At 41.4% G+C, this 25,832-nt stretch overlaps 1 protein-coding gene across 1 annotated transcript; it reads right to left on the bottom strand.

The window, feature by feature from the left end:
• Positions 1 to 486: 486 nt before the first annotated feature.
• Positions 487 to 24,430, bottom strand: LOC111222677 (FERM and PDZ domain-containing protein 4-like). The gene is made up of 17 exons (XM_022746477.1): positions 24,402 to 24,430; positions 23,201 to 23,323; positions 18,034 to 18,185; positions 16,596 to 16,698; positions 15,504 to 15,549; positions 13,740 to 13,844; positions 13,370 to 13,477; positions 12,332 to 12,463; positions 10,561 to 10,680; positions 9,967 to 10,103; positions 9,207 to 9,333; positions 6,550 to 6,639; positions 6,216 to 6,398; positions 5,931 to 6,069; positions 4,851 to 5,414; positions 4,392 to 4,796; positions 487 to 3,975 (listed from the first exon to the last, which is right to left on the bottom strand). The coding sequence occupies exons 1-17, from the start codon at positions 24,428 to 24,430 to the stop codon at positions 596 to 598; spliced, it is 5,943 nt and encodes a 1,980-aa protein (XP_022602198.1). The 3' UTR covers positions 487 to 595.
• Between the last annotated feature and the right edge of the window lie 1,402 nt (positions 24,431 to 25,832).

Below are 25,832 nucleotides of genomic sequence, written 5' to 3'. Positions count from 1 at the left end.
CCTCACTGGACTTACAGTGGCACATTTGATTTAGATTTCTACAGGTAAATTATTATAATTACAATTATAAATATCTGTAGTAAAACTGCACTTTGACTGATTGAACTGAAAGTGAAATCACTCCAGCCCTGTACAATATTAGAGCAAATTAAGATGAATACTCAATGGCTTCTTGAAACTGCTACGGCAAATAATATAATTTTATTGTATCTATGTACATTATATACATTTTTTAAAATAACTTACATAATGCACAGGTAAAAGGGTATCTATTAGGTACATATCATATTACAAAGGTCTGTGACAGTATGGCTTTGTAAATATACATTACAATATTGTCATCAGAAAAAGCAAGTGCAGTCAGATTGGACTGCCTTTCAGCATCTTACGCATCTTTTCAGTTTGAGAGTTATATAACTTTAATGTTAAGTCTAATTGCAACAAATCTTGCATTTTATTGATTTTGATATTGAGACTGTCCAGACCTAATATGAAAAATATATGACTCTTTCAGCAGACTCAAAAATAACGAGATGCTTAAAGACAGACTTCTACTGACCGTGTAGGCCACACTATAAAGCATAAGGAGTAGCCTCTACTTGCTAAGCAGCGTTTTAAGGGAGCGGGTGAGTGCGTTAGCAATGGCCGACATGGTACTGGAGTGGCGGACCAGGGCTTTCACGCTGTGCTCCCCTGGTGCTCCGACGGTGGCAGCCTCAGCCGCTTTGAGCAAACAGATATAGTTCATAACAACCTCGTCAACCTTTGCCACAACCTCTCTCTGTTGGTGTGAGCTGGAGGCTCCGAGCCCCCTAACCAGACACATACAAGCTTCACAGAGACAGCATAGCACCTGGAAGCTACAGGTTACAGCTAGCAGCATCTCCTCAGGACTACCATGGGCCTGTGCCATCCTCCGGCATGCCCGTCCTAATTCTTTTGATTCAACAGAGAGAAGCTGCTTGTACTGGGATACATCCTGGATCGGCATCTGGGCTCCACGATCACAGCGACCTACACTGGATCTCACCAGTGCAATGAGCTCACTGGCATCACGGCGAACATCAGTGAAGCCAGATGGGAAGCAATACATGCGGTCCTTAAGTGCGTTGATCCGTGCAAGACGGTCGCTAAAGCTCATGTTATTGAGGACCTCCCCATATAGCTGCTCCCCAGCTGCATCCACTGCCGAGCCACAGGGCAATATGGCTGATGCAGCGGCACCATCATTATCGATATCATTCCCACCACGGCTTCGTCTGGGCCTCTCCCATTCAATTTCATCCTCTTCAGCCTCACTCCTTCGTTTAAAGAAACAATAACTAAAAGGCCCATTGCATCTCCAGGGACTGGTGTCCAATTTTTGAGAGCCCTTCATGTGTTTAGCATCTTTCTGCAATGGAAATGCCACAGACGCCCTTCTACTGTCTACCCTGCTGCCTGTAGACCAGCATGTAGTGTGGGAGGATACAGAACCTTGGGAATAGCTCTTGGAGAGGCGCTTCCTTGTTGGCCTCCGCTGCACTTTGGTCTCACCTTGCTGGGGCACAGATGGCAACAAGGGCTGCTGGCTCCGGCTTCGAGTGGGCTTATCAAAGAGAACTTCCACACTACCAGAACTGGCAGTCACATTGCTGGAGCTGCGTTTGAGCTCCCGGCCCCTTTGCAGGTTACTGCCGAAGGTATCTGTCTGCGGCAGGGTTGGGGTAACGGCCTGAATGTGGTTGTGATTCTGCCGGGACTGGATGGAGTGGATGGAATCCTGTATGAATCCTGAGTTGCTGGAGCTAGTGTTGGCTTGCACAGGTATAGACAAAGGAGGAGGAGGAGGTGGCGGTGGTGGTGGAGGAGGTGGAGATTGTGGGTTGGGAGTTGGAGATGTAATGCAAGCTCTGCCAGTAGATGCCTGCCTGATAAAAGCTGATGGGTGGTCCCCCCTTCCTAGTGAGATGCTGTTGAGGTCTGCTCGTTGACCACTTACACTGGGGGCAGCAGAGAAACAAAGAGAATCATTAGGACGAGGATGAGGAGACTGACGAACTGCATGCTTTGCCCTCGGGTCTGATTTTAACCAGTCCTCATTGCTACCACTAGGTTGGCTTCTTGACCGAGGAGGGCGGTTAGTGGTACCCCCACCATCACGGTTTCCACCTGTGATTAATCCCCCATCACGGCTGATACAGCCCTCTGTCTTATACATTGACAGGAAGTGCTCTGGGTCCATACCACTCCTCTCTAGCTCACTTTCCAGGCCAGAAAAGGAGCTTCTCCTCTCAGCAGTAGCTGGCCTGAAATCTAGACTGTCATTCGGTCTGTGAGGATGCATGTCAGGGCTTCTCTTGAGTTTGGCAGGAAGTGTGGCTGAATGATATGACCGTGGATTTTTACCTGCCAGCTGCATGGCAGCCGCATTATGAATTGCTAAATTTGGGCTGAGGAATGGGGATGATATGGAGGAAGGCATACATGGACAGCGAGCAATGGTGTTCCCCCTATTCTTAACCATTTCAACAAGCTGAGGGTTGCTAGTGATAAAGCGCCTGGTGTCCTTTTTCACTGCCCCTCCCATGCCAGCACTGTGCAGCTTCCCTCCCTGATGCATCTGGCTGACTGTCAGATAGTTAATCAGTTGCCTGTAGGCCTCGCTGCCTTCCTTCTGGTTCAGCCCCTTAAAGCAGGCCTGTTGTTTAGCATGCAGATCATTGTGGGGCTTCTTGTTTCCAGTACCTGTGGTCTCTTTATGCTTTGACGGTGTGGCTGAGGAGGGGCGACCTGGTTCAGCCCCAGCAGCAGGGGGGTGAATGTTGGGTAGCATTTTCCGGAGGAGGGCAGGGTCTGCATGAGGGTGGAGGTCTTTTCCCTGAGTGCTTTGGCCAGGGAGGCTGTGAGGAATCCCAGGTTTGTTTTCTTCATAGTTTAGCACCCTGAGTAATGAGGAGGAGGAACTGGAAAGTGGGTGCCTTTGCAAATGGTGATGTTTTGATTCAACCGCACCAGGGCCAAGTGGTGAGTCGGTTGGGGTGGCACAGGCACTGCTGTTCGTGCTGGCACCAGCATCCAGTGATGAGCACAGAGAACCCTGCAGTGAACTGTGGGCTTCTCCTTGCAAACTTGAAATCCTTTTTGCTAAATGGTACTCGCACAACCGTGCAACACTCTGCTGTCTAGAAATCGGCTGATGGTCACTTTGTACGTCTGACCCCTGGTCGGATCCCCCTGATCTGGATTTTTTTGCTGGAGACAGCAATGATGCTACAACTAGATGTTCATCTTGCTCAACAGTCGCAGCTCCATTGTCTGTACCACAGTCCCCCAAGTTGACAACATCTAACAGGCGATCAGAGGTAGCGGAAGCAGGGCGGGGAATTCTGTGATGGTCACGGGGGATACTGTTCACTCCAAGCCCCTCAGCTACAGAGTTTTCTACCAAAAAAGAATTCTGTCTTCCTTGACTTTCCCCTCTCTCACAGAATGAAGTGCGCTGGTCCAGGTCGAGTTGGCTGCGACTGCCACTGCTCTCGCCTCGATGCCCTTCCCTTGTGCTGAAGGTGTTATACTTCCCACTGGAGTCTGCAGACTTTTTGTGATGTTTGCCCCCGGGTGTGGTGGAACTTGGGCGCTGCAGAGTGGATGACAGGTTAGTCTGGGGCCTCACCTCCAAGCTGTCTGGCCCTGATGATGCGGTGTCCAATTGGGGGCTCCGTCTTGGAGGAACTGCTGGAGGCTGAAGGTGCCGTGTTGGACTAAGGGATTTCTTCTGTATCGTTCCTCCTGTACTGGGTGAGACGGGGAATTCAGTTTTCTCCTCAAGCAGAGGTTGGTATCCTTCCCTTGTGGCCACCAGCAGACGCATGTGGCTCTCGCTGAGCCTGTGAGTAGCAGCCAGTTCAGAGATTTCAGTCATCTCTGAGGAGTTGGTCTCATTTCCAGAATCTGAGGATGACTCTGGGCTAAAGCCTCGAGATGTGTAAACACCTAAAATATAAGAGACAGAAAAGTTAAATATCACTAAAAGTTAACTACAGTTAAATGTTCATTGTATCAAATATTAAACAGCTATGGCCACAATTGCAATTAATGAGAAGACTCTTTATGCAAATCGTTTCTATTCTGGTGTCATGAATGTGTTTTGGGAGTTTGCTAACTGAAAGGAGGGAGAGATCACAGAGAATTAAAGCAAGAAAACAGTTCAGTGCAAAAAGAGCAGATGGTTACAAACCAGTAACACTTTTTCTTTGATAAAACACGTTGTTTGTGGTCTAAATCATATCAAATGTACACTGAGACGGGATTTATTTGGGGTGGGTTAGGTTGAGTAAAAATGTCTGAAATATTAAACAAAGACAGAAATGACGGTGATCAAACATTACCGTGCTTAGTATTTAACAGACCTGGATTGTTACTGCTGGGTGGTGGCGGGGGAGGCCTCTGTTCAGAGACAGACAGAGCCTCCAGTGCCTGTAGGGTATTCATGACCGCATTCTCCAGCCTCCTCTCCCCTCCCCTGCTCCCTTCCCCCTCCCCATGTGTCGGAATGGCATCAATTAGCGATACTGGGATATCGTCATTGTCACATGTGCTTAGCGGCCTTCCCTCGGGCACTGCGTCCTCATCTGAACTGTCCCGAAAACCCGGCGGCGGAGCTGCGATTGCAAGGTTCAGCGTCTGCAGCAGTGCGTCATCTTCATCATCGTCGACGCCACCGTCTCCCTCAGGAGGAGGGAGTGACGTCAGGTCTATGATGTCATCAGTAGAACCAGATAGAGTGAGGAAGGTGGCTTTGCCAGCTGCCATGGCTAACCCTCCTCCTTGGTTACCACAGTTTTCATCCCCGCCTCCTCTTTCATCACCCACTGGTGTCCCCCCAGTGGAGTCTTCTTCACAGGAAGCATCGTCGTCATCCTCTGCATCATCCGTTGTGTCACGATAAAACAGATCCCTTAGCAGTGGCTCCTCACCACCTTCTTCACTTATAATGTTACTATAGACATGTGTCAGACCACTGAACTGAAATGGCATCCTGTCCTGTTGCCGAAAGTCTGTGTTGTTGTGCAAGTAGGGCGGTCTGTGCTCAGGTACCTCAGGGCTCTCCAACAGTCTCTCATAGCCTAAGTTCTTAGTCTTGTTCAGTGGTTGGTCCCCCCCAAAAATAAATGACACTTTGGCACTCCGAGGTGAGTCTTGAGGTTTGTGTCTGGTGGCGGGGGGAAGAGGAGGGGGCAATGGACTTCTCCGTGTCCCAAGGTCTCTGTCAGGGTTTTGGGGTTCATGGAAGTAAGGAGAGATACTGTTTTCTCTCTGCCCATTGTCTGAATACTCAGAGTCCCTGTTGTAGACCTCGACCTCGCCGGGTGAAGGCTCCTCGTTGTCCCCTAAAGATGTGCTGTATGGCCACTCCAGGACACGATCCTGACCTGTAGACACCAGCAATACAAGGTTTGATTACTTTGTTTTTTTTTTATTTCATGTTGAGTCAATTGTAAAGGAGCTTCTCTTCACTGTACTTTTAAGTGCTCTCCTTCAGAACTTTGAGGTTTTGTGCTTCACTGTAAAACATACATTTTTAAACCATTCAATCTAGCCTTGAGTCTCTCTCTTTCAAAATGTGTCAGAGCGAGAGCATTCATCAACTTCCCATATCTTTTTAATGGTCTATAAGGAGAAAATCATGCAACTTGTTTCTACAACAGTCACTAAACAAGTGAAACAGTAATTTTATAAATTTCCTCTGCATCTCATGGACAAAGGCTTTGTCCAAAAATACCATTTGATCATCTGTCCTTCAGACATAATTCTATTGCATTTAAATGACTAAACAAGAGCACATAGCTTTAATCAGAAAAAATGTGAAAAATTTGAACAACTTTTCCTAAATGTATACTGTCTTGATCCCACACACATGCATGCACACACAGTTAATAATTACTCACTAGCGTCATCACCTCCAGTGCTATTGCAGTGGGCCATGCTGAAGATAGATCTCCTTGAGTCCACTAGGAGGCGATAGTAGCCTGCTGTCAGGCAGGCCAAGTTCATTGCATCACTTGAGTCCATGATCAGTGTGATGGGCTGTGAAAAAAAACAAAGGAGAGTAGGAAGGAAGGATGGAAAGATGGAAGGAAGGCCAGTGGAAAGAGGTGAAGTTAAAATCAACAGATGCTAAAAATGGTTTAGGACAAAATAATGTATCTGCTTTCAGACAGAAATGTACTCACCCTGACGTCCAGAACATGCAGCTCCAGACGGACGTTGATCTCATCCTCAGTGAGGATCTCGATGCGGTTAACATGGCTGAAGTCGGCCAATAGGGCCACTAGGTTGGTGCGGGCGTTGATAACATGACTGATGCCGTAACGTGGGCCCACTAACAGTGTCACTTCCGTCTGTTTTTCCCCTTGCTACAGAAAGTAGAGTTTATGCATCAGTAATCCAAAACCTAATCAGACATGTTAAGCTTTTGTCCTGAAAGGTTTGACAATAACTGTGTTTGACCAAACTCAAGTTTCTTCTAAAACTTTTACAAATCCTCTCCAGAACTAATGGCCTTACCAAAAGTATTGATTTGAACTCCCTCCCTCCGTAGAGTCTGAGTTCACTGAGGTACCTCAGGTAATGCACCTTGGCCTGCAAAGCAGTCAGCTGCACAGAGAAAAGTGAAATACATTAGTAAGCATCTAAAATGAAATCACAACCTGAACAGATGCATTTGTCTTCTAATGTCAGGATATAAAGCTCTCTCAAGCCCATTTTGATCTGGACCACTGATTTTCCATTATATCCCATCATTTCATTTAGATCTGATCAAAATCTGAAGAGCTTCTCTGCTGCAGTACTCTTTATGGCTTGCTTGGGTGGATGCATGTTTCTCCAGCCATTTAGGGTCAATGGGATTTTTAAAATTCAAACATGAAAGCAACAAAATCGTATCTTCCTTAAAGTACTGATGCTTCTGCTGCCATAAGACATGTATACATCCAACTGGCATATTAAAAAAAGGTTTTTATATTTCAGCACCACATGCTCAGGCAAGGCAATGCATTTGCACTGCAAAAGCAGTTAAATAAAAATGACTGTGCAGGTATATGTGTATGTATCATATATTACGCTGACTTTATAACCACTTTAATATTCATCAGGTCCATAGTCCACACTATAATCCAGTAATATTTTACCTCACTATCAGTAAGAAAAACAGAAGGCTAATGGGATGTCTGACCTTGCTTGCTGAAACCAGACATTGCCATTAAGAAATAATTTTGTCTTTATGAAATACTTGCTCAGTCTTAACCACAGCCCTTCAACGAAACTGAGCGAGCGGCTTCTTTTGATGAGAGCTGAGTGATAACTTAGAGACTGTAATGAGAAAGCTGATTTGGAGCATCAACATTTTGAATTGCAAGTCAGTTTATTGGTGCTGCTTGGCTGTATTTCTCCCTCATGAAGAGACTGGATATCAACTGCCACTGAGAATACAAATCATCAACCTGCTCAGGCTTGGAGGGAGGAGATCAATATCCTTCTTTGACTAAATTTTATACACATAAATATATACACATATGTGGAGTTCACATGTTAATTCTTCACAGAATACACAGAGGAGCTTATTTGCCAAAAATAATCAGATAACTACAAACGTTCATTTATGTGTTATATAACATTGGTTTAATATACAAATATTTAATGGCTTGGGTTGTAAAGTAGTGCTATTACAACTGCAAACAAAAAGGAACAAATCAGATGTATCCATATGGTGTATTTGTGCAACCTCTGATGGATGTTGAGTCACAAACACATTACACTTTAAACAACTATTAGATGTAAGAGGAGGGACGAGATTATTCAATTTGTAATAACTTTTTATTTATTATAATTTACGAACGCAGATTTCATCATGAATATGCATAGTACTTTAGAGTAAAAATACAAACAAAGAGAGAGCTCAGACACACTGAGAGAGTTGGGATGTCATATAATGTGAAATAAAGTTATCCTGGAAGAAAAAAGGCTAGAGTCAGAATCAGTGAGTTTAGTCATACCCAAGCTAGATTGCCTGAAGATCAGTCGACTTGTTATTCTGTGTTCTTCTTCTTGTTACAAATCCCACAAAAGGAGCACAACCAACAATGTGTTCTCTTAGTACTTTCCAACTTCCCTGCCCTGTCTGTGGCACCAAGCCTGAAGCTCTTTTGTTCCAAATGAAGATGTAAATCTTTAAAAACTGGGTCAAAAATATGTATTGCCATTCTCAATCATAATATTTTCCCAAAACAGCTGAGTACTGTAGTTCTCAGGAATCAGGAGTAATAATATTCAGCCATGATTAACACACATTTGGTGAATATCTACGGCGGCAGTTTAGGGTATGTAGGACTGACATACATATATCAAACTACACCCAATGCAACGCTGTGGCTCATCGATGTGTTTTTAATAGATCTTTGGAGAAAAAGGCAGCTCAATGGCACAGAGAAATAAGCTCCGTATATCATTCATTGTTGGCTTTGGTCCATTCTTGTGAAAAATAGAGACCAACACCAGCTTCAATAGCCTTATTTTTGTGACCTCAGACTTTGTGGTTGCAGCTGATCAGGAATGTCTTGTGCTGTTTGAGATTTAAAGAAAATGACAAAATATCTGTTTCCTACATGCACCAAACTAAAGCATCTCCTAACTGATTTCCATAGCACAATCACAAAACGTCACCAAATGGCTCATTCATAACTGCAGTACAATTATAACTACTTTTTTGCCTCTTCTGCGCTCACTTCTGCAAAAACATAGTTTAGTTTAAAAGAATGTGTGTCTTCTCTGAGACTAAACTAGCACCCACATTCACCTGCAGCTAACACAGGTGTTAGAGAATGAACAGCAGCAGCTGTTTGTATTTTCAAAACACAAGGAGCTATAAAATTTAACTGAAGTTGGATCAGTGGCCCCTGACTGAGACATGTGTGTGTGAATATGAATGTCTTATTAGCCACACAGTTTGAAAATACATTCTGCTTGTTATCCACATTATCATTCAAGGTCTGGCTCAACAAAGGGTCTTAGTTTGACAAGGGTGAGAACCTTTACAAGGTTGAGCATGGCAGCGACGCTATTTTAAGCTGTTGCGTCAGAAAATAGGGAGACAGTGTGTTTCTGCGCATATGTGTGTGTCATAAGTTTATTAACAAGGGCAAAGAAAGACAAACGGAGATGCTTACTTTTTTCCCTGGAGGCACGAGGTTCTGGTTGGTTTTGAGGATGTGTGTCAGAGCCTTCTTGATGTTTTTCTCCTTCATGCTGGACAGCACGGCAGGAGGCAGGAACAAAGATAGACCCCACTCCTTTCTGTTGAGAGCAGATTGCTTTATGTATAAAGTCCCCCTTGGAGAAAAAGTACTTCCACTGGACCTGGGATAAATACTTGCAAAGGTTTAAAATCGAATGTTTACTTTCATGCAAGCTGTCAGTCATGGAAAAAAACTCTGAAACAACCTTCTCTGTGTAAAGTGCTTCTTCAATAGAAGGAACTGTTGAACTTTATTAGGTGCTGAGCTGAAATAAAATCTAGAAAATCCTCTCTCAGTAAAATGAAAAGTCATGATGATAATATTGTGAACAGAATATTAATTTTCCATTACTTTTGTTTCAGTAATATATTTTATTTTAGTTCCGTAATTCCTCTATTATATTCAGACTCCACATTCACTCAGGAATAATAATCAAGGAGACTATCTGTACATGTCTCATACGAGAGATCTGGACCACTTGTGAATTTCATTCATACCTAGAAAATCCCTGAATGCTGTAATTTCTCAGTCGTATGAGCAACCCTTGAACACATCTGTTTGTAAGAGTGAGTCTTGCATCAGGCTGAATGTTTGGAAGCTTTGTTGAAATCCTAACCCTTAACATTACAGATCATGTTAGTAGTGACAAAAACACACACATATCCACCACTAGATTCACATTCAAACTTACTGGATGTATTTTAGGGAGACTTTCTGGCTCTGTCTGGTTGTCATTGTGAGGATGTACATTTGCAGCGCAGCCAATCGCAACGCAGCATCGTATTTCAGCTCCGGGCCAAACCGTTCGAAGACCACATCATTACAACTCTAAAACAAAGCAGGACACAAAGTTACACAAGTTTTTCGGCTTGTGAAGTGCATTCCATCTCATCTTTGTAGAGCAATTTGAGCAGCAAAGCATCCCTGCTGAGTTAAAATAAGTTGTTCTCAACCTTTGTGGCTTGAGATTCCTTCAAAGGGATACTGTTTTCAGTCCCTGGTGAAGGACTTGGAAGCACAAAATGGTGAACTCTGACGAGAAAAGATGATTAGCTTTCCTTCTCTTAGGCTATTTCATTTGACTAATTATCAAAGAATCCTACGGGGAAGTAATTTATTATTTTACAGAGACAAGAATGAATTTATTTGACTTTATTTGGGTTGTTTTTGTCTTGACAGGACTAATTCTGTATAAATCAAAGTAATACTGTTAATCATCAAAAATCATTTCCAAACCATCTGGTAGATTGTACTCCTCTCAAAGTTGACTGGTGATTTTGCTCACCTGCACATAGAGGTATTCAAACGCCACAGCATCTCTCCGGAGTAGCTCCACGGGGTCTCTGGGCACGAAACTGATTCTAAAGAAACACTTCATCTTGTCAGAGCCAGGCCTCTGGGTCACCTGGGATCACAGCAGCAAGAGACAGCAAGGGAATGAAAACATTGTGTAAAATGATAACATATCAGCTTCATATATATATATATATATATATATATATATATATACTCTATGTAAGTCAAGAAAGTAACCAGAAAGGCACTATTTTTTTCAAGTAATTCAGCTGAATTGAGAGTTTTGATTAATGATTAATAAGGAGCATGCTGCATCATAAACAGCTTTTAATTACAGTAAAAGAAGTACAAGTAGGAGGCTATTAGTAGTAGTGGGCATAGTTGTCCTGGTAGTAGTAGTAGCAGTGATAGGATTAGGTGTAACAGCTGATTACCATTGGTACAGAAGTAGTAGTATTAACAATAGTAGTGGGAGTATCAATAATAGTATTACTAGTAATTGTAGTAGTGACTGGTAGAATTGCGATACAAGTTAAACTATTAGTAGAATAGTAATGTAATGCTGTAGTAGTGATGGTTAGAACAGAAAGCCTGCGTTACAAACCGGGTGCATGGAGGATGGGATTGTTTAATGGGTGGGGAGGGCTGAATGCAGTGCAGCAGCATTATATGAAGTGTAGCATTCAGGCGAACCCATTGGGACTAAAGGTCAGGATATTTAGGCCTGTGTTGTGTCAATTTTGACCAATATTTTTAACATCTGTCTTTTGCGACCCCCCCCGCACTAATATCCATTACAAGTAAAAATACATTTTTGCAAATTTTATTATAGTAAACATACATAGATACCTACATAAAAATACTTTCTACACTATTATTTCTAATGCATGTCATCTAGCAGAATTTGAACGTATTTGCTGATCGAGAGGGAGCTAACAGTAGTTTAAATCCACAGGTTCCCAACCCTACTGGCTTCTGTTGCCTTTAAACAAACCAACTTCTCTGAGTGACACCTGTCCACAAGTTGTCGAAGTAATAAGATGGATTATTTTTTTGATGCTTGAGATGCAAAAACTATCAAGTATTTCACAAGTGGAATGAATATGCTTCTCTCCTCATCTCATTACTTATCTTGTGACTCCTCAGATTTGTTTGGTTTAACTTGGTTTCATGTCGTCATCCGCATCATATTCTACAAAATGCAAATTTGGTATTATATTTCTCCTCCATAAACCTGTCACCAAGACTGACACTCGTTTACAGTGTAGTGTATGTTTTATCAAGCATGACGGAGAAAAACTACTCTTAAACATTCATCTGCCATTGTGTGTGCCACATGCAGAACCTCACATCTCAACTGTGTGGTATGAATATTAAAATTGTCCCCTTGTGATCCCGCAACCTCATTAGAATGTAGCACGCACTGTGGATGAAGGTGTGTTTGTGTGTTTGTGGGGTGTGTGATTGTCTATGTGTGTGTTTGTGTGCGTGTGTGTGTGTGCGTGTGCGTGTGTGTGTGTGTCTGTAGGAGGGTAGGTGTAATGTGAGCTGTCGCCCCTGCTGTGCCAGTGCTGATAAATGACACTGGGTTCCAAATGCTGCTGGAATACTGAACAGGAAGGTGCGTGTGCAAGTTGGTGTATGTGTATATATGTATGTGTATGTGTGTGTGTGTGCGTGTGTGTGTGTGTGTGTGTGTGTGCGTGTGTCAGACAGAAAAAGGAGACAAAGAAAGTGAACGAAAAGGAAACATCTCTTACCTGAGTAAGCATCTCCTGTTCATGCAGGAGAAGCAGTTTGCTTCCAGAGCCTTCTGTCCTCTGCTCCAACATGAGGGAGAAGTGCTCGATGCATTTGATTGACAGCTTCTCTTGCAGGGTCAGGATCACATCCTGAAATAAATTTAAAAAAGGATTCACATAAACTGTGTATACAACGGCCATAGTTTACTATTTTTGCAGTTAGCGTACCAGAAATATGTGTACTTCTTCATTTTGCACTTACAGGAAAATATTCTACTTTTCCCAGCTGTAAAAAATATGACTCAAGTAAAGTGTTTTTCTACCAACAGGCCTGTCATTCATCTGATCACTTACTTTATGCTTTTAAAGCTTTGGGAATTTTAGATTTCTCTTTTTCTCTGTTACACCTCCTCAGTAAAGCAAGTTCACTATTTTACACAGTTTAAAATGCTATTTTACATTTGACACATGTACTGCAAGTGCTATCTATAATTTTCACCTCAGAAAAATCATTAAATAAATAGCTGTTTTACACTTTGATTACAGTTATGTGAAAAAAGTATCTGCTATTATTTTGCATTAATGGCAGTGACCTATACATCTAAGGGTCAAGAAGAAAATCAATTGTATCAATCAGTATTAGTCAAAATGGCTTATTAATGTGACATTCATTGCAGCAAAGCTGAGAAAAGGAAGTGACTGTGCTTTCCTAAACTACACACTGGGAGCCACGGTGGAAGAATCAACAAGTCAAATATTGAGAATATGCTCGTTCCCCCTTGCCTGAATAAATAAGGTGCACAGACAAATGGAACTCAAAAAGTGATTGAATTTCATGGTCTGTGTGAGTGTTTCAAGACACACTAATTTGCAGTCTAAATGAATTTCTCCCTTTGTAATTATAGATGCTGCAGAGACTGCTAATTTTGTTTAGTGTGCCTTAAGGGTTGGCACGCATGCCCGCCCGCCCGCACACACACACACACACACACACACACACACACACACACACACACACACACACACACACACACACACACACACACACACACACACCTTGATAGAGGTACTGCTGTCGAAGCGAAAAGATTTTGTCTGCCCGTTCTCCAGGTAGACCTTCAGGACATTTGGCATGAACAGCAGAGAATTGTCCTTCACCGGGTTCTGCAAAGGAGGGAAATGATCAGTCTTTTCATTCTGTACATGTGATCACTTTCATAGAAAACATGTGAGGTTTCATACATGAAAAAAATTCATAAAAGTGTCATGTTGTAACACATTTTTGTGATTGTCTTATCTATCTGCAACACTGAGCTGTCTATCTTATGTGGTAGGTAGCAACCATCTGGCATTGCCTATATAGGTCATACATAAGCATGTGTATTTGTGTGCGTTTGTGTGTGTGTGTGTGTGTGGTAGAACTGACTGGCACCTGGCCGTTTATAATGACCTCCTCTGCAAAGCGCACTTTGACCGGATTGGACTTGAGCATGGCTTTTTTGGCTGCACTGATGAACGCTGATTTAGGGGACTAAGAGGCAACCATCCAAAAAGAGAGGCGGAGAGAGTAAGAGGGAGATAGAGGAGGGTAAGAGGAAGAAAGAGACAGATGGAGGGAGAGAGATAAAGAGAAGCATAAACACATGCTCAAACGAAGGGAAAAAAACTGGTTTCCAGCACATTCACTCAACATTTAATATTAGAAAATCAACATCCTGAAATTGGGAAAAAGTGAAAAGGGTGTAACCAAACGCAATCCTGGTGCAACGCAAGATAAACTCAAGACAAGCTTGGTGCAGGATGAATAAATACATTTAATTGGGAGAATACAGAATCATCATATCACCCCGTTTAAAGGAAAAGATTGGTGTTTTTTCTTTATTTTTCCTGTTGCCAACAATTCCCTAAAAAGACCAAACCGAAAATGCATCGGTTCATCTCTCAACACTTTCTGATTTTAATATCCTCTCTGTCAAACTTGATCTAAAGCACATTTGTACAATTTTAGATGTAAATCTTGAAAGACGGGTTACGAAAGGATCATTTTGTTTTGTTTTAGTTTCTTTTTAAAGGCTCAGTAATTTTCTAAACTGATGGACACTGTGCTTTTTAGTAAATGTTGCTCAAACAGGAGGAAATACTGCATTTGTTGGGGACTATTTTCAGCAGTGGATTAATGCACAATTAAGGCTTTTGTGACTATTTACAGTAACAGGATGATGCATATTGGATTGACTTGCATTAAACTATAGTGCCCATGACAACAGCAGCTGACAACACATTCTCACTTCAAGGTCCATTTTGTAGTTGTTCTGGAGCTTTCGATCATATCACATGATCATGATCATGTTCTTGACCTTCTAAACAGTACTTTTTACTTTAACTATTGCTCTCATGAAACAACTGTGGACAACTGGCTCAATCTGTTGATGAACATCATGGGAAATAAGAAAACGCTCCAGTGTTCATGGTAATGAAAAAACATGTCATCCAGTATGTTTAATAGTTTTTGGACAGCAATGGAGCTCTATGGGACAGAAGAATTATATATATATATAAGGTCATTTACAGGAAGTAAGTAGGATCAATTCAATGCTGGTCTTGGCCTTTTAATGGGATTTTTTTAATATAAGATAATACAGAATATTACCAGTCTTATCCTCTAAACGCAGGAGAGAGTTTAAGAGGCCTGAAGGAGAGCCCAGGCCTAACTGAACTCAGAGAAAATTGGTGGTAAAAGCTGCAAATCTGCAGCTCACCCAATATGCTTTGAAGGGCAGACAGTGTCCTTTATGGATAAAAGTTGTAAGAATTCTGGCAATAACAAAATCCCTGGGCTGAGACACAGGACATTACCCATTATCACGACCAAGTAATTTTTCAACATTATATAAAGGTATCAATTAATGTGTTTAAAATACAAGCTACAGCACCTTAACATATTCAGATTTTGTGAATTAATGAACTGTTTAATGTAAATGGGGTCTACAGGAGATAAAGAGAGCAAATGGAGGCAAAGAAAACATTGTTTTCAGACAAAAATAATAATTTTACACAGTAATCCTTCTGCCAGAATTCTAATTTCATATCAGCACTTTTTGGAGAACTATGTCTGATACATACAATCTTTGTGATCTGGTCCAAGAATTGAAAAAAAAAAGAAGCTATTTGGAAGAACCGATCTACTCACAGGATACGGTTGGACAACAGTCAACATAATGGATTCTTTGCAGCTCCTGAAACAAGAACACAGCAAATCACAGTCAACAAAACCATCAGAAAACGAGAATCACAATGAACAACATTATGGCAGATACACAACAGGGACTTGATTAGCTTCAGTGAAATGGAATGAGATGCCTGTGGCAATCACCACTTACAAGAAGAGGCAGCCCTCTCTCTCTCTCTCACACACTCACACACACACACACACACACACACACACACACACACACACACACACACACACACACACACACACTCATTAGTTTCTCATTTAAAAAACGTGTGACGGCATTTTCTGCAAACCGAAACATGATTTGAGTCAATGCAAACTGTGTGCAACGAAACAGCAAAACACTTTTAAGTTTTCTGATTAATTCTGAATATGTATTAAGTTAGTGTGATCAGCAGAACTGTATTAACTAAGCATTAAGCAGACAAGTGAAAATCATTACTAATACAAAGTTTTGTGAAATTAATGATGATTTTAAAAGCAAATGAATGATAAAGACTTTGTTTAATTATGAATTTGGCAATTATGTGTTTTTGTTATTTTTTTTGCTATGATCATTATTGAAACTGCCATTTAAAATGTTTCAAACTGGTTCAATTGGAGTATAGAGTTAATTTACCTTCATATTACTTTTAAGTCAATTTAGTCTAAAGTGACAGTTCACCCAAATGAGTCTCACTTATCATGAGTGGCATTTAGCCATCTATAGGGGGAAAGTTTGAGATTTCTGCCTCTAAAAGTATAAGACAATTGGAGTGACACAAGACAGCAATATGTCTTTCCAGAAACTGTATCCTTGTTGCTCTGGAAAACCCTCAAATCTCCCTGCCAACTATTTTCATAGGGACTACATATTCACTGAAAGATCAATATGTCTTTTCATAATAAGTGAACTTGCCATTTAAATTTTACGTATCAATAACCTGCAGTGATGAGACTGTTTTGTATCTCTTCTGAAAAATCCACCACTTGACTGACCTGAACTGAACTATTACAGCTATTATCGACTCTGACCAATCACAGCGTCCCAGAGGTTTCTGTATCTACCTGACGAGGTCGATGACTCGTTCTCTGGGAGCTGAGCTGACAGGTTCATCGTTGATCATGATGATCTCATCGCCTGGCAACAGCTTCCCTTCTGATGGACCACCTACACACACACACACATACAGAAATACATGAAAACAAGCCACGAGCCATGTTTCTGTCTGTCAACCAGACTGTCAATGAATGAATCAGTGTGTGAAATGTGTGTATGTGTGATTGTGTGCATATACACGTGTTGGTCATTTGTAAAAACATCTACTTTGTGTGTTTGCCTCCTGTCACATGAAATAGGTGTGGGCAATTAATCTTCTGCTATGTCTTCAATAACATCTATTCCTTTCCTTGTCCAAACACTCTGAATAGAATATTCATTTGTTCAATTGTCTGCTTAGAATTCAGCACTGATTGATTATTGAGATGCCTAATCAATGTGTGTGTCTGTGCAGCCACTGGAGCTGACGACAGATAGGAATCTGTAAGCAGTAGTGTGGCAGTAATTTGGCAATCAACCAGTCAAATAAACTTAACAATACTTAGGAAAACATTCATTTACATTCATTTTCTTTCTTGAATGGGTCAATACTACTCACTCGTTCAATCATAGGCTGGAGGAGCAAACAGTCTGCATGTTTCCCTCTAAACAATCATTACAGGAACTGCTTGCACTGATTAACGCACTTCAAATTGTGAGGAGGAACTAATGAAATCCCTCACTTAAGACGTCTCTGCACTACACTAGAAAAAAGAAATTAAAATATCAGAGACAAAATATTCCTGTGCAATGTTACAAGCTCACTGCCTTTCTACACATTTATGGATAAAACTGCACATTTCAAAATGAGGATGCTTGATTCTTTCATGGCAAAGACACACTACAGGAAATAAGCATTACTGACAGTGCAGAGTGGTGAATGTTATATTAAAGAATTTTGCAGGGAACTGACAGCAAACAGAAGAGATGAAAGACTAGATGTGAATGCTCCAGCCCTGGATGGAGGAGTATTAGTCAGTATGGACTGTGTACATGTAAAAATGTATCACTGGATACCATGAAGATGATTGGAAATATGTGATTAGTTTGCTGCTTTATTGACTTTAATAAAATATGAAAATATAAATACAACTACAAAACACTGGGTTCGAATTATATTACTTATACACCACAATTCTGTCAGTACAGTAAATGCAAGGTGCTTATGTGAACGCCATCTAACCATGAAGCAATGATATGCATGCATGCAGTGAAACCATTTAACAGAACGTAAACGGAAAGCCACAGCCATTCTGAGAGGTGATTTGGGTTGACATTCTTGTTCCTTTTTTTAAACTAGAGGAATGTGCACGGTGTGAAACTACACTTAAGTATTGAATGATTTATTCCCTCAAATATATGATTTAAAGCCCAACCCTTTTACAGACAGCAGATTCTGACACCCACCTGGCGTGACAGAGCGGACCACCACTGGTTTCTCACTGCCTGCCACAAAGCCAAAGCCCAGGACTGGGTCCCGTCTCATCTCCACCAGCCGAGGGGCGGGTGGGACCCCATCCAGGTGAACCTCCTCCAGGGAGCTGCTCTGGGACACTTGGCTGAAAAACACAGGAAAGGAGGAACACAATGAGTAACACCAATATCTATGTAGTCAATGAAATAAAAGGAGCAAGGACATCATACAGATGACTTTGACTTAAAGCATAGTTCAGACAATTTGCTGCCTACTTAGCTGTGAGTGGTGTACAATGACTCAGCAAATAGTGACAAGATGTAGATGGTAAAAGGCCAAACGGACCCAACCTGTCCTGCTGGTTAAAAGAAGGTCTTTTAAAGAATATGATGAAGTGCACATTAAAATGCGATCAATGAATTCATTCCTACAGTAGAAATAGTTTTAACCTAGATAGATATCATTACACTTGGAATGAATGATTTGAGCTGTACGGTCTGCTGTTCATAAATCAGAGTCTTGGCTCAGGTTTGATCATTAGCACAACATTTTATGCTTAAGAGCCACATAAAAAAGAGAGCACAGGTCCTGCATTTTTAAAATCCCTGGAATTTTCCACCTGCTATGGACAATCATAACTATCATGGCCTGTCAAGGTTCGGATCTCTCAAATATGTTGAAGCTGTCTGACTAACTAGCTTAAAAGCTACAGTGGTAACCCTGTGTTACTAAAGCCCAGGAGCAATGTCATGCTTTCTTGAGTTAAAGGTTACATTAAGAAAAAGCTCACAATAGCTTAATAGTGTTCTCCCTGTGTTTTCTACATGGATCAAGAACTAATCCAGATGCTGACTTTTTGTCAAGGATGGACACATTCAGTGTCAGTCTTTGGGCATCATGCACAGTGGGCTCCAAAAGTCTGAGACGACTTCAACGCCCACCTTTTACAGTGTTCCTGTTTTAAATCACTGTAAACTGTATCTGTGCTGTGATAGAATGGACCGGTATAGCAATGGTAAATGGGGGGGAGGGGTTCAGTGAGCAGTCAATGAAAACATGAAGCTTTGCAATCAACTTCAAACAGCTATGGTTTGATGTACCTCACAGGATCAGCAAAAGTGTCTGTGTTTTATAATGACATTTCCAGGGTATACTGGAAACCTTTTATAGATAACTCTTAAATTTAATGCTCTGCTTTGGGCAGCTTCTTTAGTTCTATCAGCAGTCATTTTTATCTATGTGGATGTGATCCCCAAAACCCCTGAGGCTGTTGGTTTTTCAGTTTTATGCTTAGGTGGATAAAGTCCTATCAATAGTGATGTGTAGCCAGAGAGGGAAAGCAAAAAGTTTCCACTTGAGTAAATGTGTCTGCATTGTATTTTGGTCTTTTGAAGTTACAACTGTTTATTTTTTCTGCGGCCTCTTGCGTAGCTTTCACCTTGATGCTGTTTCTGAGGGACTGATGATAAAAGATGGTGAGAATTTTATGAGAATTGTTGGTAGTAAATATGTGTCAACCAACATTTAATGCAACTTTAATGTAGGTTAATATTGGTGAGGTTTCACACTGACCCTTTCTCAGCCTTATTGCAAGTCACTTAGGATGAGAGCACCAATAAAATGTAAATGCACCGTATTAAATTAAACCTTCCTGCTTGCTGAACCTCAGACGTCTGTCTCGACCGGGACACTGAGAATGCAGAGAGCCTGTTAATTAAGAGGTGAGATACACTTTCAGTAGGGTTAACTCATTCTCTCTCTGTCTCTGTTTCTCCATCCCTCTTTCACAGCTTAAAAAGCTTCCCTGGCAGCCATTACTTCCCCTCTGCACACAAAGTCCTGCGCAGGGTGTCTATTGTTACCTGGCCAACATCCATTCCATCTTTGTCTGCCTCTGTCCTTACAGCAGTGCATATGAATGTCCTGCCTCGTCCATCCCAACTTTACACAGTCACAGATGTTCTGTCTGTTTGCAACCGCTGCTGAAACTGTGCAGCACTACATGATTTTGGTATCGCTCACTAAACTAATTTCAAATTGACCTGTGTGGCTTTACCCATGGACATTCATCAAGTTATTACAACATATATATATACCTATAGCTTTGCTTAAATCTAGCCTGATGATGTAGAATGTTCTAACCATACGGGATGAAACTTTATCACCAACCAATCTGGATCAGTCTCAATCTCTTCCCCACCTCCCACCTTCTTTTCCTCTTTCGCTTTCTCATTCTCTCTCCCTCATTATCGCTTTTCTCTGTATTGTACATAAGGCGCAGAAATCTCAAACTAAATCTGTCTGTGATGAAGCATGTTCCAATCTGTGATGTCGGCTCATCTTCCCTGTCAGGGTCAGTGGGCTTTAATCCCACAGGAGGGCAGAGCAAGGATGTCAGAGGGTCAGGGGTAAGCTGAAAACAAAAGGTCAAATCCTGGTGTTGCTGCTAGTCATGGAAGAATGGAATAGAGCATGCACCCTTAAATTCACACTGATGTGAAATGTTATAGGAATAAACAACTGAAAAAATGCTGGGAGTAAACATTACATCTCATATCCCTTAAAATATAACTGTAAAACAAATTTGCAATACAAATGAAGTGTATATCAAGATTCCTGGGAGAAATTTTTGATTCATTTACTTAAAAGCTCAAGTTAAGGTTCATGTATTTATATGTCCTTTATCATGAGTGAGTAAAGGGCTTCAACAGATAACCACCATGATTCAAATCTAAAAATATAGTGAACAGAACAAAGAGTAGTATGTTAGAATTACATAACATGCTTAGCAAACTCCCTAACCTAGCCTTGGCTACCAGGCAACATAAACTTTAACTTTTAACTTTAAAGAGACAGCCAAGGGGCTGAAGGAGCTTGTCCTCTACCACATGAACTTCTACAACTCCCACTGCGCCGGACCAGTGCTGCCCACCAGACCTCTGCAGTTAGTCCAGAATGCTGCAACTTCGACTCCCAGCCCCGTTCTGTCTTTAAGCCACAGTCAAACCCTACAGCCTGGCTTGCCACTTGATGATTAGCTGCTCTGTAAGTCCGTGGAGCCTGCGGTCACTCATCTGTGTGGGTTTTACTAGGCTAAAAAACCCATCGAAACAAAACAAAAACATCCCAGCACTTGTGCTCTAGCTCTGAACAAACACTTAGTCATTTGTTTGGATGGGATGTACTTATAATTTTTTATGACTTCTTGAAAGACATTTTAGACAAAAGTGCCTGCTACATGAACTTAACTGCATGGAAACAGACACTCCTGCTGACTGGTAATTTATCTACTACAGTTTCTCAATAACTTGATATATATCAGTATTGCCAGATGTGTTAGAGGTAGTGCTTGAGCAGAGAGTAGCATTCAGAAACCTGCTAGATCATGTTAGGTGAGGTTAGGAGAGGTACCTGTCCAGTACAGTTAAATCAATCATTGGCTTTACTCACTCTCTTTCCCTCTCTCCTTTTCCTTTCTTTCTCTGTCTCACAGAAATCCAATTGTGACACTCAATCACCACCTCTAAAGCCATCAGCTTTTCTCTGGGAACAAAGCCACATAGCCAGAACTGTCATCCTCGTCATATTTGACTCCTCCACATCATGAGGAGAGAAGAGGGGGGGATTAAATAGGGGCGTGACAAAGAGGAGAAAAGGAAAGGGGCAGAGAAGACAAAGGATTAAATATGAAGAAAAAGACAAAAAAAGAGGAGGAGTTGAAAGCAAAAAAAGAAGAAGCAGGGTTTGCGTGTTTGTGGGTGAGTGATGGTGGGGTTAAAAGATATATTTGCAATCTGTCAAGCTACAACAGCTTCTCTTGACAGGCTGAGCTTCCCAAAAGCATGTTCACAAGAAAATTCACAATTGCTCAATTACTTGAAAGGTGATACAATGGCAAATTAGCATTCCTGGGCTTGTAGCAATCCCATTATCAACCAAGGAGGTACACAGCATTACCCATAAATGAAAAGCTAGTAGATAACATGCTGCATTTGTCAACTGAAGCCAAAAAAGCAGGGAGTCCGAGGGAAAGGAATTGATGTCAAAGAGGTGAAGTGGAGTGAAGGCAGGAGGAGAGCAGAGGAAATGCACAGAATAGGAGGAGGCCATTTTGAGGTGAAAATGAGACACTGGAGAGAATTAAAACAAAAGTGGCAAACATAATGAGAGAATGAAGAGATGAAATATAAGGAAGTTGAGAGGAAATGTATCACATAGAAGTCGTAGTGCAAGAAAGGCAGGACAACACACATTAAGCAGTAGCACTGAACAGTCCTGGCAATCTGAGATTAGTGCATTTTTAATTACCACCAGCCTGTTTTACCACCAGTGTTCACATGTAGCTGGACTCATTGTGTGTAATGTTCTCTCTGCCAAGCCTGCAATGCCAGTCCAACTGGATGATCTGCATGTTTACATGGAAGAAGGTTTCTTGCTGCATGAAAAATTCACACGGACAGCAGGGAATGCACATACAAAGGATGCAAAATTACCTGAACACCTTTTTTGCATGTGGTGATGGAAAAAACTGGCGCATAGGAGCACGCTTTTACTCTGTTAGTGATTAAACTGAAGTGATGGCTCTGGGAATACAGAGGGCTTTTGTTTTCCATTCTGGTCTGTATTTAACTCTTAACTTTCACTGGACATTCATACTCCATATTTGTTAATTATGCATTCTGTGCACATATAAATCTATATGCTGTTATACTGTTTCCACTTTGTGAACAGATGCCAGACTGCATTTCATTGTACCAGTACTTACCCTGTGCACTGACAAGCAAATCTAATTTAAATTCAGATCTTACGCCCATCCATACTGCCACTTCAGAACCGGCCAAATCCAGTCAGACTACCAGCAGGTTCGACTTCACAAAATGACATGGAACATCTATTTTGATCACTTCTCATATATGTGTTTGCATTTCAGGCCATTATTCCTATTCACAATTCTGCTGTGTCATGGTAACCTTATGAGGACCATTCACTATGACTCATAACCATTCTAAACTGGCATAAAACCATGTTGTAATTCTCCAGTTGTTTGCCATGATGTAACCAGATGTGACTGAGGAAACTAGTTATTTGCAGGACTGTGCATGAATAGATTTCTTTTACACATTAAAGGGCAAACATGCGTGTCTTTATGATCATACATACTTGGTGAGGCAGTCCCGTCCCTCCCTGGTGCTGTTCATGCTGTCCCAGCTGTAAGGAGGCCCCTGCAGTCCGCCCCATGAGCCTGGGCCAGGAGGTGGCCACCCTGACGTTTTGTTCTTATGGCTGAAACATAAAAGGTGAGAAAATAAGCTTGATCATCATGTTTAAAGAAATTTGTGTTTATCAATGTGATGTGAAAGATAATTAAAGAGATTTTGTCTCAGATTCAATCTCAAATACATAAAACAAGATCGTCTCTAAGAAGTTAAATAAATCCACTTGATCCGGGAGTGGTTTCACTTGTTTTACAGATACATAAACCTGATAAGATGGATATTTGCTATTTTTCAAGAAAGTAAAATGAAAACACACAAAACTATGTCACCTCATCTACAGATTCAAACACATTTGCTACTGGTTTAGACAGATTTTGTTGTAGAGCTGCAACAAATCTTAAGATTCCTCGGGAGGTATCTGTACAGGGAGATGATCTACAGAGAACGTAACTCATACATAAACATCACACGAACTGTATCTCCATATTTCAAGAGTTACAAGTTTTTCCCCAAGAGACACTCTGTACAGCTCTAGTTAGATTACTCCAATTAGTGTGACTTCTGGTGTCTCGGTTGTATGGCTTGCAGTGTGAGATAGCACTGCTTAGTGCAATCGACCACAGTCAAATAACGTCACCATCAGCTCCATAAATGGGCAATCAATGGCTGCATATACGGTCAGTGCTGCCGTAGCTGCTCTGCTATATTGTACATGTGTGCAGTGAGGTAAAGCACTGATGTGACAGCTGATTGGTTTATCGCAGATTAAGCTAACAATGTCATTGATGATTTCAGGACAGTGGGAATAGAGAGAGAGGCAGAGGGAGGAGATAGGACAAGAGAGTGGCTCTGATGTGGCATGAATTAGAGAGTTCAGCAGATGAATCCTCGTGAATCAACTTGGCTGAGTTAAAGATTCTTGTCTTCAGTGTCTCACATGCTACAGTGAATAATCATGTGCAGATCATAAAGCGACCATTCCATAACTCCGCACAGAAGTAATCACAAATGCAACAAAAGATCAGCAAGCCAGAGAAATGCCACTGAATTTAAGCATCGATGCACTTCATTCTCATGTTTGATTTATTTTTGAGACTACTTCCTCCCGCAGGCATAAACCATGTAGACGAGTTTATTGTCCTGACCTCAAGTCTGTGATATCAAGCTGATGCATAGCTACAGTAATAACAAAATGATTAATGCCTTTTTAGGGCCAAAATTCAGATTCAAATATTCTATTACACAGCATATTCTCTCAGTGAGTGATGCCATGTGCCAGGATGTCACATGGCACAGTTTCAGCTCTCTGACCTTTGCCATTGAAAAGAGTTAAAGAGCCCAAACGAGCCATCATCAGTCATAACACAAATTCTTAAAATAGGCAAAAAGGCATACTAGATGAGGACGTCATTGCCATAAGAATCCAGCCGATCAATTCCCATATTGTGTTGCTGATGGGTTGAATACATCAGTCAGTCATGTCATAGCTTACAGTGTGTGGAAATGAAAATTGTCCTCAGATTAAAAGCTCCACTGGAGTACAGTAAAGCTGCTGGTGAAAGTGTTAGACACTCTGAGTCATCCTGAAATCAGTCATCATGTGGAAGAAGAAAAAAGAAAAAAAGTTTACTAATGATGCTTCATTTGTTTAAAGAAATACACATAGCTTCGATGTTCCAGTTAACACCAAGTGCAAAGAAAATAAAATAAACAGCAAGTCATCCTCAGAAGCAATAGATCCATTTCATCAATTTCAAGCTTTCAAGTTTGACTCCACTCGATTCTGTTGCCATCCACAGATTTCACTCAGACACTTGTGTTCCTGTTGATCTTCAGTCATCCGAAAGAAAAACAGATCCATCGCCACTTCAGAATCCCAATCAGAGACTCTTGCGCTGAAAATATACAGAGGCCGTGGTGTTAACGGCCGTGCAGATCTCCAGTGTATAGCCACACATTCATCTGTGTTTGTCATTGTGCTGTCGCTGAGAGCAGCTTTGGTCCGAACTGAACTAAACTGCTGTGGCCTCGCCTCCTTTATCCCATAATCCCTCTCATCACAGAGAAAACAAATCCACGCTGTGTGTGTGTGCATGTGTGAGTATGAGTATTTGTGTGTGCGTATGAGAGACAGAGAGAGAAAATGAGAGGGAGAGACGGAGGATGTGTGTGTGAGTTTGTGTGTGGAGTAAGAGGATTTTCGGAGAGCAACAACGTGTATGGAAACAGTGCTCCATCTCAGAGCTGGAGTCTCACAGCGGGAAGCAGGAAGAAGAAACTGCCTCTTAAAGTTCACCTGGATGGCATCAATATTTCCCTCTTAACTTTTTGTCTTCCTCCAGCAAGAAGTTATTTCTTTTACCTAAATAACATCAGCAAGGAATGTCTGTAACAAATATTGCACCACTCCATATTGTAGATGTTGACATATTTCAATAGTTAAGGGCAAAATTTGACCAGTTGGTAGCACCAGATGAAAAGTTAGATGATCACCAAAATCATTAGGGTTCATCCTGTGGGGACCTTGAATATCCTTTATGACAATCAACCCAATAACTGTTGAGATATTACCTTCA

The sequence above is a fragment of the Seriola dumerili genome, unplaced genomic scaffold (genome assembly GCF_002260705.1).
Source record: "Seriola dumerili isolate Sdu_G_001 unplaced genomic scaffold, Sdu_1.0 BDQW01000105.1, whole genome shotgun sequence".
Classification (NCBI taxonomy): Eukaryota; Metazoa; Chordata; class Actinopteri; order Carangiformes; family Carangidae; genus Seriola; species Seriola dumerili.
The sequence above is the reverse complement of the archived record's forward strand: the minus strand, read 5'-3'. Positions and strand labels throughout refer to the sequence as shown.